Below are 17,018 nucleotides of genomic sequence, written 5' to 3' on the forward strand. Positions count from 1 at the left end.
CTATTATAAGGCATTATGCTAAACATTTTACATACATTATCTCATAGAACCATATATTACAGGCATAAATATCATATCCATTTCATACATGAGATAACCAAGGCTAAGGGAAGAAGGTTATTGGATCAAAATTACATAGCTATTAAGTAAGAGCGCCAGGATTTGCATACTTTTTCTTAACCACTACTCTTTATCTTATACAAACATAACATGAACACCCATCCCTTGTCTGTTCTTGTCTTTCCTCTTAAAAACAATAAAATTAGTACACGAACGGCTGAGCCCAGGAAGTGGGCATTAAAACAACTTCTAGAGTTTGTCAGTTAAACCACACAATCATAAGTTTATTATTTAAGATACAGTTTTTGTTTCCTTGTAAAATGGAAAAGTACTTGTCATTATGAAGGAAGAAGGGGATGCTAAGCACTATGCAAGAGACCTAAGTCAGACATGGTGCTTTCACATATATTATCCATTCAACCTTTAAAATATCCCTGTGAAGCTTTACCCTCATTTTACAGAGGAGTTTCAGTGAGATTAAGTAACTTGTCCACAGTAACGCTGATAATAAGAGCCAGAGGACTTCTAGTCTAATTTTAAAGTATTACATTTATTTAAGTGAGGATTTCCATGTGGTTACTGAAAAAATCCTGATAACATCATAATTTCAAATCAAATTGTATCATACTACTTTGTAATGCCATTTTTTACTCTTCACTATCACTTGAATTTCTCAGGTGAATAACTTCTGTAGTTTACTCAATGAGGCTACTTAGTAGATATTACATTAGTCTTTAAAATACTTATTAAAGTGCAGGCCAGGCACGGTGGCTCACATCTATAATCCCAGTGCGCTGGGAGGCTGAGGCAACAGGATCTCTTGAAACCAGAAGTTTGAGACCAGCCTGGGGAACACAGTGAGACTCTGTCTCTATAAAAAAATTTAAAAGTTAGCTGGACATGATGGCATGCGCCAATAGCCCTAGCTACTGAGGAGGCTGAGAAAGATCTCTCCAGCTCAGGTGATTGAGGTTATAGTGAGCTATGATCACACTGCTGCACTGCAGCCTGAGTGAGAGTGAGATTCTGTCTCTAAAAATAAAATAAATATGCTGGGCACAGTGGCTCACACCTGTAATCCCAGCACTTTGGGAGGTCAAGGCAGATGGATCTCTTGAGGTCAGGAGTTCAAGACCATCCTGGTTAACATTGTGAAATCCCGTCTCTACTAAAAATACAAAAATTAGCCAGGCGTGGTGGTGCATGCCTGTAATCCCAGCTACTGGGGAGGCTAAGGGAGGAGAACTGCTTGAACCCGGGAGGCAGAGGTTGCAGTGGGCTGAGATTGCATGACTGCACTCCAGCCTGGGTGATAGAGTGAGACTCCATCTCAAAAAAAATAAATAAATAAATGAAATAAATACATCTTAGTGTGCAGTAGTTCATTAATATTTAAGAATATTTTATAATTATTTCTGTCTAGGAGTATGGAATCTGAGAATATTCTGCTTGTGTACGCTCTAGAATATTGATTTTCAAACACATTTTTTTCAATCACCTAGGAGTCTTTTCTCCAAATAGAGTCTTCCATCGAAGCCCAATATACGAAACATTAAAAAGGGAGGCTTTTTTTGAAGCAGAAAAGCTCAGGGCTCTGCCTGCTTGGTCTCCCCCACTGTTCCTTAGGCTTCTCTGACAAATACTCTCCCCCTTGGAATAGTTCCTTACAGGTAAGGTCTTCTGCCTTGATTAGAGCATTTAACAACATTTGTGCAAGTTGTTTATCCTGAGTAAAATGCAAAACTAATGGGAAACCAAGCATATTTTCACTGAATAAGACAGAAGCTCTTCCTTGAAGACTTCTGTGCAGAACTACGTGCAGTGAACAGAAGTCTACTCCATTTTTAGTGAGGCACTCTTCCCCACAGCTGACCCAGCCTGATGTCCTTTTCAGGACTGTCATAAATGGAGTCATACATAAGTAAATACCAAATTCATTACTAAACTCACTAAAATGCTATCCTCTTTTTACAATAATTCAAGTACTCACACTGCTCAGAAACTAAACATTTGGAAGTACAGTGTAAAGAATTAAGAACCTATGCATAGTCTATAGGATTCTTTGAAAAGTCATTAACTTACCATCTCAACTTCCCATATATAAAAATCACTTAACCTTGTGAAGCAATAAAAACCACAAGTTGTAATGCACAATGACGATATAAGTGTTACAGGAATAATAAACTGTTCTAATGACTTGCCCCTTTCATGGAACAGAAAAAAACACACCTTTGCCAAGATGCGTGTTGATAGACATATATCTTGCAGTTCCAGTTAAACTTTTGTGTTCCCTATAAGGTATGTGTTTTTTGGTTTCGGGGTCAATGTATTCCTTGGCCAGTCCAAAGTCTATAATGTGTATAACATGTTCTTTCTTATTGCCTTGTCGACCAATCAGGAAGTTCTCTGGCTTGACATCTCGGTAAATGAGGTTCTTTGAGTGTACATATTCCATTCGAGAAAGCTAAAAGAGAAATAAATGATGGAAATACTCTAAAGAAGTATATCAGGAAAATACATCAAAACATTTTCTTTAATGAGACCAAGGTTTTAATTACTGAAATAACATAAAATTTATCTCCTTTCATCACCCAGAGTCACTTCACTGACTTGTAAACAAAAAAATATTTTGTTATAAATATGTACATAACAAATATCAAGACTAGGAAAAGAAAGTGAGAGAGTACAGGTCAACTAAAATGATAGCTCAATTTTACCTCATAATGTCACAATTTGCAAATGACGAATGAAATTAGTTGTTTATATGCTACTTCAGAAAATTAAGCACTTGAGAGAAAAGAAGTATTCCCAGGTACGATATCAAACTGTTGGTGACCTTTGAGACAAATGCCACTGCCACATTCACCTTCTGCCCACATCTTCCTATCCTTAGTTGGACAAGACTACCCAACCCAACTTTCAATGTTGTGAGGCCCAGAGAAGTTAATACTGGACTGACATCACATAGCTAATTAACAGCAGAGACAGGGAAACAGTTCATTATTATTATTGTTGTTATTATAATTATTATTATTCTTTGAGATGGAGTCTTGCTCTGTCACCCAGGGTGTAGTGCAGCCTCAGCCTCCTGGGTTCCAGCAATTCTTGTGCCTCAGCCTCCCGGGTAGCTGGGATTACAGGCACGTGCCACCATGCCTGGCTAATTTTTGTATTTTTAGTAGAGACAGGGTTTCACCATGTTGGCCACACTGGTCTCAAACTCCTGACCTTGGGTGATCCGTCCTCCTCAGCCTCCCAAAGTGCTAGGATTACAGGCATGAGCCACCATGCCTCCCCAAAACAGTTCATTCTTGTTGTTTTAAATTTATTTGAAGATTATTTTTGTAGAGATGGGGTCTATGTTGCCTAGGCTGGTCTCAAACTCCTGGCCTCAAGTGATCCTCCCACCTCAGCCTCCCAAAGTCCTGGGATTATAGACATGAGCCACCATGCCGGCCAGGGCTACAGTTTTTATGTTAAGTTAAATATAATAAAAAATAATAATCATAAGAGTATTTCAAATTTTATTAAGTATTTCTATCTACTAAGCTTTTCTAGTAACTTTTTTTTTTTGGAGATGGAGTCTCACTCTGTCTCCCAGGCTGGAGTGCAGTGGCGCGATCTCGGCTCACTGCAAGCTCTGCCTCTCAGGTTCACACCATTCTTCTGCCTCAGCCCGCCGAGTTGCTGGGACTACAGGCGCCCGCCACCATGCCTGACTAATTTTTTATATTTTAGTAGCGATGGGGTTTCATCGTGTTAGACAGGATGGTTCTCAATCTCCTGACCTCGTGATCTGCCCGCCTCGGCCTCCCAAAGTGCTGGGATTACAGGCGTGAGCCACCATGCCCAGCCCTTTTCTACTAACTTTTAGTAGAGAAAGAGAAGCTCAGATATTTGAATTTGGAGCTCAAAAGTCAAAGTCAATTATCTCACATTTCCAAATTTTTATAGGACAGTGGGAGAGACCATTACCATTTCAAATAAATGAAGATATATTTGCATCATTCCCCAAAGGGCTTATGTCAAACTTCTCAAAGGAACTGTAGGAACTGCTTATTAAACTGGTATTGGGGTGTAGTTTGGTAGGCGCTACAAGAGCTGCCTCTTCAGCTGAAATTTGTCTCTGAGAGAACTGGAGGCCAGAGAACTACCGCAAATTCCTGGTCACGCAATTGTGAATCTGAGTGTTAGTGCAATGGGTTATATCGTCAATATTTTCTTGGTTGCAACACTGAAGGGAGAGATAGGACATGACAAAACCTTACAGTTATATTTAAAACACACAAATAGGCTGGGTGCAGTGGTTCATGCCTGTAATCCTAGCACATTGAGAGGCCGAGGTGGGAGGACCAGTTGAGACCAGGAGTTTAGACCAGCCTGGGCAACATAGTGGGAGCCTGTCTCCACAACATTTTTTAAAAAAATGAGCTGGCATGGCACCTGCAGTTCTAGCTGCTGCAGAGGCTGAGGTAGGAGAATCGTTTGAGCCTAGGAGTTTGAGGTTTCAGTGAGCTATGATCATGCTACTGCACTCTAGCCTGGGTGACAGAGACCCTGTCTCAAAAACCAAAAACAAAACAAAACAAAATAAAAAAAATTATTCACATTTTTACAACTCTATCTAATCATCCTCTTTTCCCCTAATCTAAATTATATACTTCCTCTTCAGTTAAGGGCAGAGCATTGCTCCAAGGTGCAAAGTCTTAAAATAGAGCAAATTGCAGATGTAATATGACTTCTCTGAATTTACCCTTTTTGCCCCAGCCAGCTTCCCAGAATGCCATCAAGCCTGTGAGTACTAATTCTTGATGTGTCGCTATGGTTAGTAAATCACCAAAGGCCCACAAGGATGTGGCTGAGGAACCAGCCTATTCTCTTCCAGAATAGCAATTCCAACTTACCAACTGAATGGCTATCATTAACACCGTCTTCAAAGTAAATGTTCGGTCACAGAGATCAAACAAGTCCTCCAAGCTAGGGCCAAGGAGCTCCAGCACCATGGCATTATATTTCCCACATGGTCCAAAGTAATACACCTGTGGGAGACCTTCACCTGAAAGCAGAGGGGAAATGGGGGTATATAGTGGGAGACACAAAAGCCAAAATATGAGATAACGGTATTAGCACTGAACAAAATATTTTTAAAGGTACAATTTGTGAGATTTCCATTTTCTTTCATAGTCCCTATTGGAAACTTAAATTGAGCACAACAGCTTCAATGGGAACTAATAATGATGGGAAAGGCTAAGTCATTGCATAATATGTTCAAATGAGTAGTTATTTAATACCACAGTGCCAAAAACATTTCCACTGCTATAAGATAGAGAATGGTCCCTGATCCATTAGATCTTCCCAAAAGGATGCCTGAAAGTGCAGTATCGTAAAAGGCTCAAAGGATGGCTCACTGAGCTCAAAGGCCAGCTAACAGAACTTGTTACATTAGCTGGTTCATGAGCACTCCCTATGCTTACTGCCATAGCCACATGGGTTATTTGGAACTGTTGCCCTATGGAGAACTCAGATTGAAAAGGCAAGGTCACAGAGAATGCAGCCTGGCCCCAGGCCAGCACAACTGGCCCTCTTTTCACAGGGAGTCTCTATAGTTTTTTGTTTTCTATCAGCTGGAGAAAAGTCAACTAACCAAAACTTAGTGTTTGGTTGCTGATAAGTACTGATGAAAGGAAAAGGGGGAAAAAACACAAGGCTGGGTTTTCCCCAGATCTGAAATTCATAGCTATTAAGAAGCCAAAATCCAGACTTTTTCACCTAAGTGGCAAATTGTGAATAAATTTCCTTTATAAAGTACATCGTAAATATGAGGCATTCACTAAATATATAACTGGTACCATGAGAATAGTAGATATTAAATAAGATTACAGAGGCCAGGCGCGGTGGCTTGGGAGGCCAAGGTGGTCAGGAGTTTTGAGACCAGCCTGGCCAACATGGTGAAACCCTGTCTCTACTGAAAATACAAAAATTAGCTGGGCGTGGTGGCACACACCTATAATCCCAGCTACTCAGGAGGCTGAGGAAGGAGAATCGTTTGAACTTGGGAGGCAGAGGTTGCAGTGAGCTGAGATGGCGCCACTGCACTCCAGCCTGGGTGACAGAGTGAGACTCCATCTCAAAAAAAAAAAAAAAAAAAAAAAGATTACAGAACACTTAAAAAATTATCTGGTTTCATAGAGCAGAAACATTCCCATCTCACACATTTATGTATATAGTGGTCTACAGTTGTATATGTTGTAGATTATTGTTTGCTTCTTCCTCTAAGTGTTTTAACTTGAGACAAGGTCTCAATGTCACCCAGGCTGGAGTGCAGTGGTGAGATCTCAGCTCACTGCAAACTCTGCCTCCCAGACTAACGCGATCTTCCCAGCTCAGACTCCCAAGTAGCAGCTGGGACTGTAGGCTTGCTCTACCACACCAGACTAAGTTTTTGATTTTTTGTAGAGATGGGGTCTCACTATGTTACCCAGGTTGGTCCTGAACAACTCCCAAGCTCAAGCAATCCTCCCTCCTTTGCCTCCCAAAGTGCTGGAATTATAGGCATGAGCTACCGTGCCTGGCCCCATTCCCTTTTTATTTCTATGGGTGGGATATAGGCAGATGTACATCTAACACATACTTCTCTCAAGGATAGGTCTCACATATTTGGAATTAATAACTATTTCATATATTGTATTAGTCTATCTTGATTCATCAAATCCTAAACAACTTTTTTTTTTTTTTGAGACAGAGTCTCATTCTGTCACCCAGGCTGGAGTGCAGTGGCGCAATCTTGGCCCACTGTAACCTCCGCCTCCTGGGTTCAAGCAATTCTCGCGCCTCAGTCTCTCAAGTAGCTGAGATTACAGGCATGGTGTCCAGCAATTTTTTTTGTATCTTTTGGAGAGACAGGGTTTCGCCATGTTGGCCAGGCTGGTCTTGAATTCCCGACCTCAAGTGATCTGTCCGCCTCAGCCTCCCAAAGTGCTGGGATTACAGGCGCGAGCTACCATGCATGGCCTAAGCCCTAAACAACTTGAACATTTTCTTTAAATATGTTTATTCCTAGCTTGTATCCTCTAATATACATTACTCCTGCTAGTTCAACAAATATCTGTTCAATTGTTTTTGTGGTTGTCTTGATTCTTCCTATCTCCAAAAGAGAAAACGATTTAATTTGAAGTGTCTTTTTTTTTTTTTCTTTTGAGATGGAGTTTCACTCTGTAGCCCAGGCTGGAATGCACTTGTACCATCTCGACTCATTGCAACCTCCGCCTCCCGAGTTCAAGCCATTCTCCTGCCTCAGCCTCCTGAGTAGCTGGGATTACAGGCGCACACTGCCACGCCCAGCTAATTTTTGTATTTTTAGTAGAGACAGCGTTTCCCCATGTTGGCCAGGCTGGTCTCAAACTCCTGACCTCAGGTGATCTACCCACCTCGGCCTCCCAAAGTACTGGTATTACAGGCGTGAGTCACCACGCCAGGCCCCAAAGAGTCTTTTTTTCCCTGTTGTTCTGAAAAAGTCATTTTTCAGTTTTTTAAAAATACACAAAACTCAATAGTTGTTTCCAATGACTCCTGCTGAGACATCCAAAGCAGAACACTCTGTCCTAGAGATTTACTGCTTTTATTAATCAGACACATGGTAAATGCAGTTTGGGGATCTTTTAAATTTATGTCCTATATAAGGATTCGATGACACTAAAATGTTATTTTCCTAATATAAATATTATATTCTTCAAAGCAGGTTGTGGCAGTGCCTGTTTGCATGCCCAGTATCCACATATACACTCTCCCTCTCCTTTTTCTTTTGAGACAGGGTCTCACTGGGTCACCCAGGCTGGAGGGCAGTGGTGTGACCATGGCTCACTGCAGCCTCGACCTCCTGGGACAAGAAATCCTCCTGCCTCAGACTCCCAAACAGCTTGGAGTACAGGCACATGCTGCCACATTGGACTAGTTTTTTTAAATTTTTTCCAGAGATGAGCTCCCACTATGTTGTTCAGGCTGGTCTTGAATCTCTGGGCTCAACTGATCCTCCTGCTTTGACCTCCCAAAGTGAGATTACAAGGATGCCTCTCCCCTTCTTTTTTTCTTTTCTTTCTTTTTTTTTTTTTTTTGAGACAAGAGTCTTGCTCGGTTGCCAGGCTGGACTGCAGTGGCACGATCTCGGCTCAATGCAACCTTCACCTCCTGAGTTCAAGTGATTCTCATGCTTCAGTCTCCCAAGTAGCTGGGATTGACAGGCACATGCCACCACATCCAGCTAATTTTTAAATTTTTAGTAGAGATGGGATTTCACCATGTTGGCCAGCATAGTCTCCATCTCCTGACTTCGTGATCCGCCTGCCTTGGCCTCCCAAAGTGCTGGGATTACAGGTGTGAGCCACCACGCCCAGCCTCCCCTTCTTTTAAAATAACATAACTTCTTTTTTTTTTTTTTTTTTTTTTTGAGACAGAGTCTTGCTCTTTTGCTGAGGCCAGAATGCAGCGGCGTGATCTCAGCTTACTGCAACCTCCGCCTCCTGGGTTCAAGCCATTCTCTTGCCTCAGCCTCCTGAGTAGCTGGGACTACAGACTTGGCTAATTTTTTTTTTTTTTTTTTTAGTTTTAGTCTTGCCTCAGTCTTCTGAGTAGCTGGGACTACGGACTAGGGCTACTTTTTTTTTTTTTTTAGTTTTTGGTAGAGATGAGATTTCACCATGTTGGCCAGGCTGGTCTCCAACTCCTGGCCTCAAGTGATCTGCCCACCTTGGCCTCCCAAAGTGCTGGGATTATAGGCATGAGCCACTGCGCCTGGCCACTGAGTGTATAATTCTAAAAATTCTTTCAAGAGAGATGGCTAGAATGAAAGGTGAAAGATGTGACCTTCTAAAGGTCCAGAAGCCATCTAGAATCACTAAACATCTTGAGGATGTAAAGTAGTGCCAAGAATAGATGAGCAAAAAAGAGAAGAATCTAAGTCCCTGATGGCTGTGGAGTAACCATGCCAATGTTGGACTTTTCTTCCCTCTGGATGTTTTTTATCAAAAAGAAAAATCAATCTCTACCTTGACTGAGCTACTTGTATTTGGATTTTTAAAAAGCAGCCAACTCTAATCCTAATTAATAAACACATTACTCCATTTGTTGGCTAAATTGCAAATCTGGGCATAATATCCTCTTTTTAAAGTAAAAGCTAAAAGTCAGGCTTGCTTAGAAATATAATATTGGCATAATTTCCTACACTTGTTGCCAATACTTAAGGTTCAGTTTAAATGAGACAACTGATCTTGTTCTCAATAATCTTTAGTATCAAATCTAGATTATCTTTTGCCAGAAGTTTCCATGCCAGAAGTTGCCATCTCTCTTGAAAGAATTTTTAGAATTATACACTCAGTGGCCAGGCGCAGTGGCTCATGCCTATAATCCCAGCACTTTGGGAGGCCAAGGTGGGCAGATCACTTGAGGCCAGGAGTTGGAGACCAGCCTGGCCAACATGGTGAAATCTCATCTCTACCAAAAACTAAAAAAAAAAGTCACAAAAGGATTCTGAGTAATATCTGTAATTTCTAACTATGATGTCACCCATTACTCCCACCTAGGAACTTTGAAGAATTAAGAGTTCCTGCTTGCTGCATTATTGCTTTTATTAAGTACCCTGAGACCTCACAACACACTGGCAGGCTTTGGGATGCTCAAAGCAACTTCTAGACCACTGAGTGGCTTTGAAGCATTTCTAGGGGAGGATCAAGGTCCGAAATCCTAGTGTAGAAAGAGCTCAAGTCTAGGATCAAGGTCCGAGATACTAGTATAGAAAGAGCTCAAGAGTCTTAGATCTAGTATTTGCTTCTGCTTTCAACTCTGGCACATTCCGTAGCCTCTCTAGGTTAGCTAATTCATCTGTAAAGAAGAAGGGGTTTACACAATGAGATACCATCTCAACGCCAGTCAGAATGGTGATTATTAAAAAGTCAGGAAACAACAGATGCTGGCAAGGCTGTGGAGAAATAGGAATGCTTTTACATTGTTGGTAGGCATGTAAATTAGTTCAACCATTGTGGAAGACAGTATGGTGATTCCTTAAAGATCTAGAACCAGAAATACCATTTGACCCAGCAATCCCATTACTGAGTATATACCCAAAGGAATATAAATTATTCTACTATAAAGAGATATGCACATGTATGTTTATTGCAGCACTATTTACAATATCAAAGACGTGGAACCAACCCAAATGTGCATCAATGATAGATTGGATAAAGAAAATGTGGTACATATATACCATGGAATACTATGCAGCCATAAAAAGGAATGAGATCATGTCCTTTACAGGGACATGGATGAAGCTGGAAGCCATCATCCTCAGCAAACTAACACAGGAACAGAAAACCAAACACCACATGTTCTCACTCATAAGTGGGAGTTGAACACTGAGAACACGTGGACACAGAGAGGGGAACAACACATACCAGGGCCTGTTGATGGATGCGGGGTAGGGGGAGGGAACTTAGAGGATGGGTCAATAGGTGCAGCAAACCACCATGGCACACGTGTACCTATGTAACAAACCTGCACGTTCTGCACATGTATCCCGTTTTTTTTTTTTCTTTAGAAGAAATAAAGAAAAACAACAACAAAAAAAAAAAAAAGAAGAAGAAGAAGAAGAAGAGGGGGTTTAGACTGGTTCCTTTCAAAACCCAAATTCTTATTATGGCCAGGATTTCCTTCTAGCTACCTTCTGGGTTCCTCTCTGTAAAGCCACAGAACTACTATGAATGAAACTCACCTCCATATTTTATGAAATAACGTGTGGCACCAATTCAAACATAAGCTGGTAGTGAAACTCAAATGGAAGTGTATCCATCAGAAATATCTTTAAAACTTAAAAAAAAAAAATACCCAAAATGAGATGCAGTGACTTCACCTCCTACCTACTGAGTCAGAATTTCTAGGAGTGGAAGCAAACATTGCTCCACAAGTGATTCTGATGTGTAACCTCAGCTGAAAAACACTATATCTAGAGAGTAGAAATAAAGGGTATGCTTTGTTTTATGATTAAGATATCATAAGGATTCAGAATACAGTGACAGGCCTCTTTCAGAAGTTATTTCAGATCAAAACAACTGGACTCAATCCTTTCGAAGGAAAGAATTTTAAGGCAAGTTAAAAAGATTTCTCTGTTTAAAGTTTCTTAGTTATTTTCTTACAGAAAATATACCTTTGAGCATAAAAGTTTCTTTGGGAGATGTAGCCGTAATTTATTAGAACTATCTGTACAGAAAGCTCCCCATGCAAGTTCTACTCTGAGCCTGTTTCTTCGCATGACTGCCCATAAAGTGGTCTGTGCTGGTGGTAAAAGACAAACACAGGCACACTAGGAAAGTCTGTCTCTTTGATCAGAGATTACCACACAGTAATGGTTTATCAGCTGGGCTGCATTTAAATGAAAAAAAAAAAAAATCCTGTATATTTCATTCTTCTTTCGCAGAGCTATCTCTAATCCACTGCTTAAGACATTTTTAATTAATCAACATTATGCTATGAAATCCTTTAATGAGACTGGGGAGAAGGGCAGATCCTTAAGTGCAACATAAGGTACACATGCAGTAAAAAGATACTTTCTATAAATAATTATGAGGGAATGGAAAGGAAATGGGAGACTCGGGCAAGATATGTGCTGGATTCTTTGATCAATGGTATATTGGAAACTAAAGTATTAATAGTTTTATAATCTCTCATCTGCTCTGGGAATAATGCGCTAATGAGGTCTCCCCCTCCTAAATTGGTAAACTGCACAGAAACCTGGAAACTAAAGAAGTGACTACTGAATTTTCCTTTTCTGAAGGATTTCCAATAGATTTCATTATATTTCCTTTAACTACAGGTTAAATCTCTTATAAACCAAAACTGCAAGGTTATATATATATAGTACATATGTTATCTTGTATATTTTCCTCAGTACTATGAAACAGCCTTTCCATCATCAATAACATGATGTTATAAACCCTGCCGGACATATGGCTCACACATATACCAAGCTGCACAGAATAGGGAATGAATGTAGAACACTAGAGCTAATTATCAGTCTGTACTAAGTTTAACTTGAGTTAAATATACGAAATCAAGGATAATGGCTTCTTTTATAATCCAAGCTGTTATCTGAAAACAATCCGTAACACATTATGAACAGTAACTACTCTAAGTAGAGATATTATAAAAGGCACATCAGGTTGAGAACTGAAATAGAACCACCTCAAAGGTTTTGGTAATTTGATCCTATTATTAGTCTACCCTAATAATTAGTCTTTCATTCTTTTTTAAAAACTAAATTACCTAACTTTGAAGGACAATGACCTTGGCAAGTCCATTCTTTTGCTTTGTTTATATAGTTTATTATTTAATGTTTAAAGAAAATAGAATAATTTTTTTCCCAAATTAAATTAATTATCTTCTCGGCCCCATCAATGGTAATAGTTTCTAGCACAACTACTAAATGCTCTGTAATGTTTCTGAGGGATCAGGCAATTATTATAATAATACATGGGCAATTATCATTAAAGAAAATAATCTTAAACATGTACCCTTAGCAAGAAATCAGAAATAGGCAGATAAACGAGATGATATTCCATTGTAAGCAGTGAAAGGGAAAAATGGAAGCATAGCCTTTAAAACTCAGAGAATAAATCCATAAAAACAATGCATTATTACAAAGATAGGAGACAACACGTAGTATTTCTTTTTTAAAAAAGAACAATCCCTCTCATGTCCCTGGCTCTGAAAAATGTCTCTTTGCAACATGAACCAGTTAAACATATGAATTTACTCAAAATGCTGGTTTAATAACAAAAACAGCTAGGCCCAGAATTAAGAAAACAGGATTACTTTGTCCTATAATGAAAAATGTTTTACAATCATCTTGTTTAAACGCCTCCTGGGAACTGGAATACTGCCAAACATAGGCTGCTGCTAGCACGAACTTAAATTTGTATGGCAGGGGAAGGGGCAGTGAGGAAAGGCAAAAGAAGAGGAATAATTTCACATGTCTGAGCCACAGACATTGAGCTTTAACAGTGTCTCTATTACATACACATAATTATGAAGGCCTTGAGCCTTAAAGCAGGCTTAACATTTTATTTACTCAAAAGGAGTCAGAAAAGAAAGCCCAAGACAGGACAGATTTCCTCTACACACATTTTTATTTTATTTTATTTTTTGGAGACAGAATCTTGCTCTGTAGCCCAGGCCAGAGTACAGTGGTGCAATTTTGGGTCACTGCAACCTCTACCTCCTGGGTTCAAGTGATTCTCTTGCCTCAGCCACCCGAGTAGCTGGGATTACAGGCATGCGCCACCATGCCTGGCTAATTTTTGCATTTTTAGTAGACCTGGGGTTTCACCACGTTAGCCAGTCTGGTCTCAAACTCCTGGCCTCAAGTGGTCCGCATGCCTCTGAGGCAGGAGAATAGGGTCTGAAAACAGTAAACCTAAGGCCTACCTATGGCTGCTTTCTTGGAATGGACTAAGACAAAAACCCCACCTGTCCACAACCAAGTCATAAGGGGCCAAAGGCTCATCCCTCTCCAAACTTCCCCTCCCCTGTGCCAGGAATGGGAATGTCTGGTTTGGGTCCATTCTGGGACCTTCATCTGCATATATGCCATAGGTGAGATGCCTCTGATTGGTCCTGGGAAGAATCTTGCTTCTGACTGGTCTGGGGCAAAATCCTTCATTTCCATAGGGCATAACCTATGAGAAGCCTCTAAAGGTACTTAGGCGTGTTACCATGCTCTTTTGTTGTTGTTGAGTCAGAGTTTCACTCTTGTTGCCCAGGATGGAGTGCAATGGTGTGATCTTGGCTCACTGCAACCTCTGCCTCCTGGGTTCAAGTGATTCTCCTGCCTCAGTCTCCCAAGTAGCTGGGATTACAGGTGCCTAACACCACACCCAGGTAATTTTTGTATTGTTAGTAGAGTTGGGGTTTCACCATGTTGCCCAGGCTGATCTCAAACTCCTGACCTCAGGTGATCCACCTGCCTCGGCCTCCTGAAGTGCTGGGATTACAGGCGTGAGTCACCGCGCCTGACCTACCATACTCTTTTAAATCAATAAAAACCTCAAGGAACATTACTACCAGGGCTCTTGAGCCACAAGCTCAAGCCTACTCCCACTCTGTGGAGTGTACTTTCACTTCAATAAATCTATGCCTTCGCCTTCCATTGTTCAATTCTTTGCTCAAGGCACCAAGAAGTTTGACAACTCACAGTCAAGACTTTCCATCTGGTAACACCTTGGCCACCCAAAGTGCTGGGCACGTAAGTCACTGTGCCTGGCCCAAGATAAAAACAGGTAAAAGTGTGTTGTGTATTGGAGGTGGGGTGGGAGCAAAGGAGTAAAGTCCTTTCTCTTTCCAAAAAGACTAACTCGGCTGGGTGCAGTGGCTCATGCCTGTAATCCCAGCACTTTGGGAGGCCAAGGTGGGTGGATCATGAGGTCAGGAGATCAAGACCATCTTGGCCAACATGGAGAAACCCCGTCTCTACTAAAATACAAAAAATTAGCTGGGTGTGGTGGTGCACGCCTGTAGTCCCAGACTAGGGAGGCTGAGGCAGGGGAATCGCTTGAACCCAGGAGGTGGAGGTTGCAGTGAGCCAAGATCACACCATTGCACTCCAGCCTGGCAACAGAACAAGACTGTCAAAAAAAAAAAAAAAAGAAAGAAAGAAAGAAAAGAGAAGGAAAGAAAAGAGAAGAAAAGAAAAGAAAAGAAAAGAAAAAAGAAAAGAAAAGAAAAGAACAAACGAACGAACTCTGAGTTACTAACACACTAACTTTACTCGGTAAATTCATGAGATTAAAAAACCCAGTATTTGCCATTTTTTCACCTTCCTTAGTACTGTAGTTCTGCCATTTAAAACACAAAGATGGAATATCTATTGAATTTCAAACTCTGCCTCAAAACTTAAGAAAAGACACCTGATTCTTCTTAAAACACACCTGAACAATTAACAACTAAAAAGTCAAGAAGGTTCCAGCAAGCATCTAAAAGGAATGAAAAGGAAAAAACAAGGTTACGCAAAGTATAGTTATCCCTTTCCTGACAATCCTGTCCCGCTCCCATTACACTTTCTTTATCCATGTGTCTGTGTTCCCTACTAACGGTAGGCTATTTGAAAGCAGCAACTACTGTGTGTTAATTTTTTTGTATGTCAGCACCTAGCACTGGTCCAAGCATATGGTAGATATGGTTAAAATAAGTACTAAGTAAATTAATAACTACAACTCAATGCGATGGCACTTGAGTTTTCCATTTGGAATGCCTAATGCTTTCCTCAAAATGCTGAAATACACACAATACATACAGAGCAAAGCAAATTCATTGGATTTAAAATGTGCAGGGAATACTAACACAATTGATTTTTCTGAGTTCTTGCTTACCTTTCATGGGAATACTTTTAAAAGACAGTTCTGTTGCACAAGCCACAAGTATGAATACTCCAAGTAAATTCAGAGTTGCAACATTTCTACATTGACTTCCGTGTATTTTAAATCTTCCATGATGACTATAAATGGTTATCTACAGTTTATCTTGCTGTTCCCATATGTAGGAAAGCAACTATGCAGAATTACTTATTTCAGTTAACAGCACTGAAAACTACACACAAACAAATGTCTTCTCCTCTCTCAAAACAGCACCTGCCCATCCAAACAGATTAAATGACCAAAAAAATTAGTCATCTAAATCATCTAATATGAAAGGAAGTCCAGTAACTTCTTCCTATCCTTATTTTCTCCCTCTCAATTTGTAAACAAATTCTTTATTTTGGTCCTGTTTAACTTGGAAATACACAGTCTTTTCTTCACCTAAGTAGCCTTTTCCTACCACACTTGAATCTCACGGTCATCCTGTGAGGAAAAACAGGGCAAGTACTAAAGACCCCATTTTACAGATGAAATAAAACCCCCAAGAAATATTGTGTGAACTTTCCTAGGTTCCCAAATAATACAACCAAATCTCTCAATTCCAGATTCACTATTCTCTTCTCTACACTAAGATATCTGCATTCTCTTACTCTAATGTTCTTTTTCATCTATGTTGTTGCCAAAATTATTCTCCATGCTCCCCAACCCAACTCTTCCAAACCGCATGTTCTGCCCTTTTGGTTAACATTTTATTTTTTTCCAGCAGTTCTTTATCACCTTTCCAGTATATAAATCCCCCACTATGCTCCACAGGCAGCTTGATTTGTCCTACCCATCCCTTTGGCTTCCCTTATTTTTAAGAAATGTTCTTGCCCTCTCTCCCATTATTTTAAAATCAGCTCCACAAACACTATCTTTTCACCTTTCCTGTCCACCTGTCTGCGGTTCTCAAGCCTTGTCAATTCCAATCCCTGGTGTGGAACAGGAGTCACCTGGGGCATTACTTTTTTAAATTATAAAAGTGATAAATAGACAGATATAGCATGGATATCTATATTACCCATTTTTAGACAATCAAACATAACAGCAAACCAAAAGCAGTAAAAAGCATATAAAGAAAAGGTATTCACAGCCAGGCACAGTGGCTCACGTCTGTAATCCCAGCACTTTGGGAGGCCAAGGAAGGTGGATCACAAGGTCAGGAGATCGACACCATCCTGGTGAAACCCCGTCTTTACTAAAATACAAAAAATCAGCTGGGCATGGTGGCGCACGCCTGTATGCCCAATTACTTGGGAGGCTGAGGCAGGCGAATAACTTTAACCCAGGAGGCGGAGGTTACAGTGAGCTGAGATCGTGCCACTGCACTCCAGCCTGGCAACAGAGCAAGACTCCATCTCAAAAAGAAAAGAAAAAGAAAAAGTATTCATAACCACAAAGGCACATGATTAAGAATAGTGTACTGAAACTTCATTTTTAATTTAATACTATAGTGTGGGCCAGACATGGTGGCTCATGCCCATAATCCCAACACTCTGGGAGGCCAAGGCAGGTGGATTGCTTGTG

General features: G+C 40.4%; 1 protein-coding gene across 11 annotated transcripts in view; it reads right to left on the minus strand.

Moving 5' to 3' along the window:
• CSNK1G1 (casein kinase 1 gamma 1) overlaps nt 1-17,018 on the minus strand; it is a 224,109-nt gene that overhangs the window by 44,371 nt on the left and 162,720 nt on the right. For 10 of the 11 annotated variants that reach the window (XM_077939568.1, XM_077939566.1, XM_028851034.2 and 7 more), the window contains 2 exons: nt 4,965-5,116; nt 2,290-2,524 (listed from right to left, as the gene is read on the minus strand). The exons of the other annotated variant lie outside the window; for it this stretch is intronic. In XM_077939568.1, coding sequence (XP_077795694.1) covers nt 2,290-2,524; nt 4,965-5,063 — 334 coding nt within the window. In that variant the 5' untranslated portion in view covers nt 5,064-5,116. The remainder of the gene's footprint in view (nt 1-2,289; nt 2,525-4,964; nt 5,117-17,018) is intronic. 11 annotated transcript variants of the gene reach the window in all.

Source organism: Macaca mulatta, chromosome 7 (assembly GCF_049350105.2).
Source record: "Macaca mulatta isolate MMU2019108-1 chromosome 7, T2T-MMU8v2.0, whole genome shotgun sequence".
NCBI classification, from domain to species: Eukaryota; Metazoa; Chordata; class Mammalia; order Primates; family Cercopithecidae; genus Macaca; species Macaca mulatta.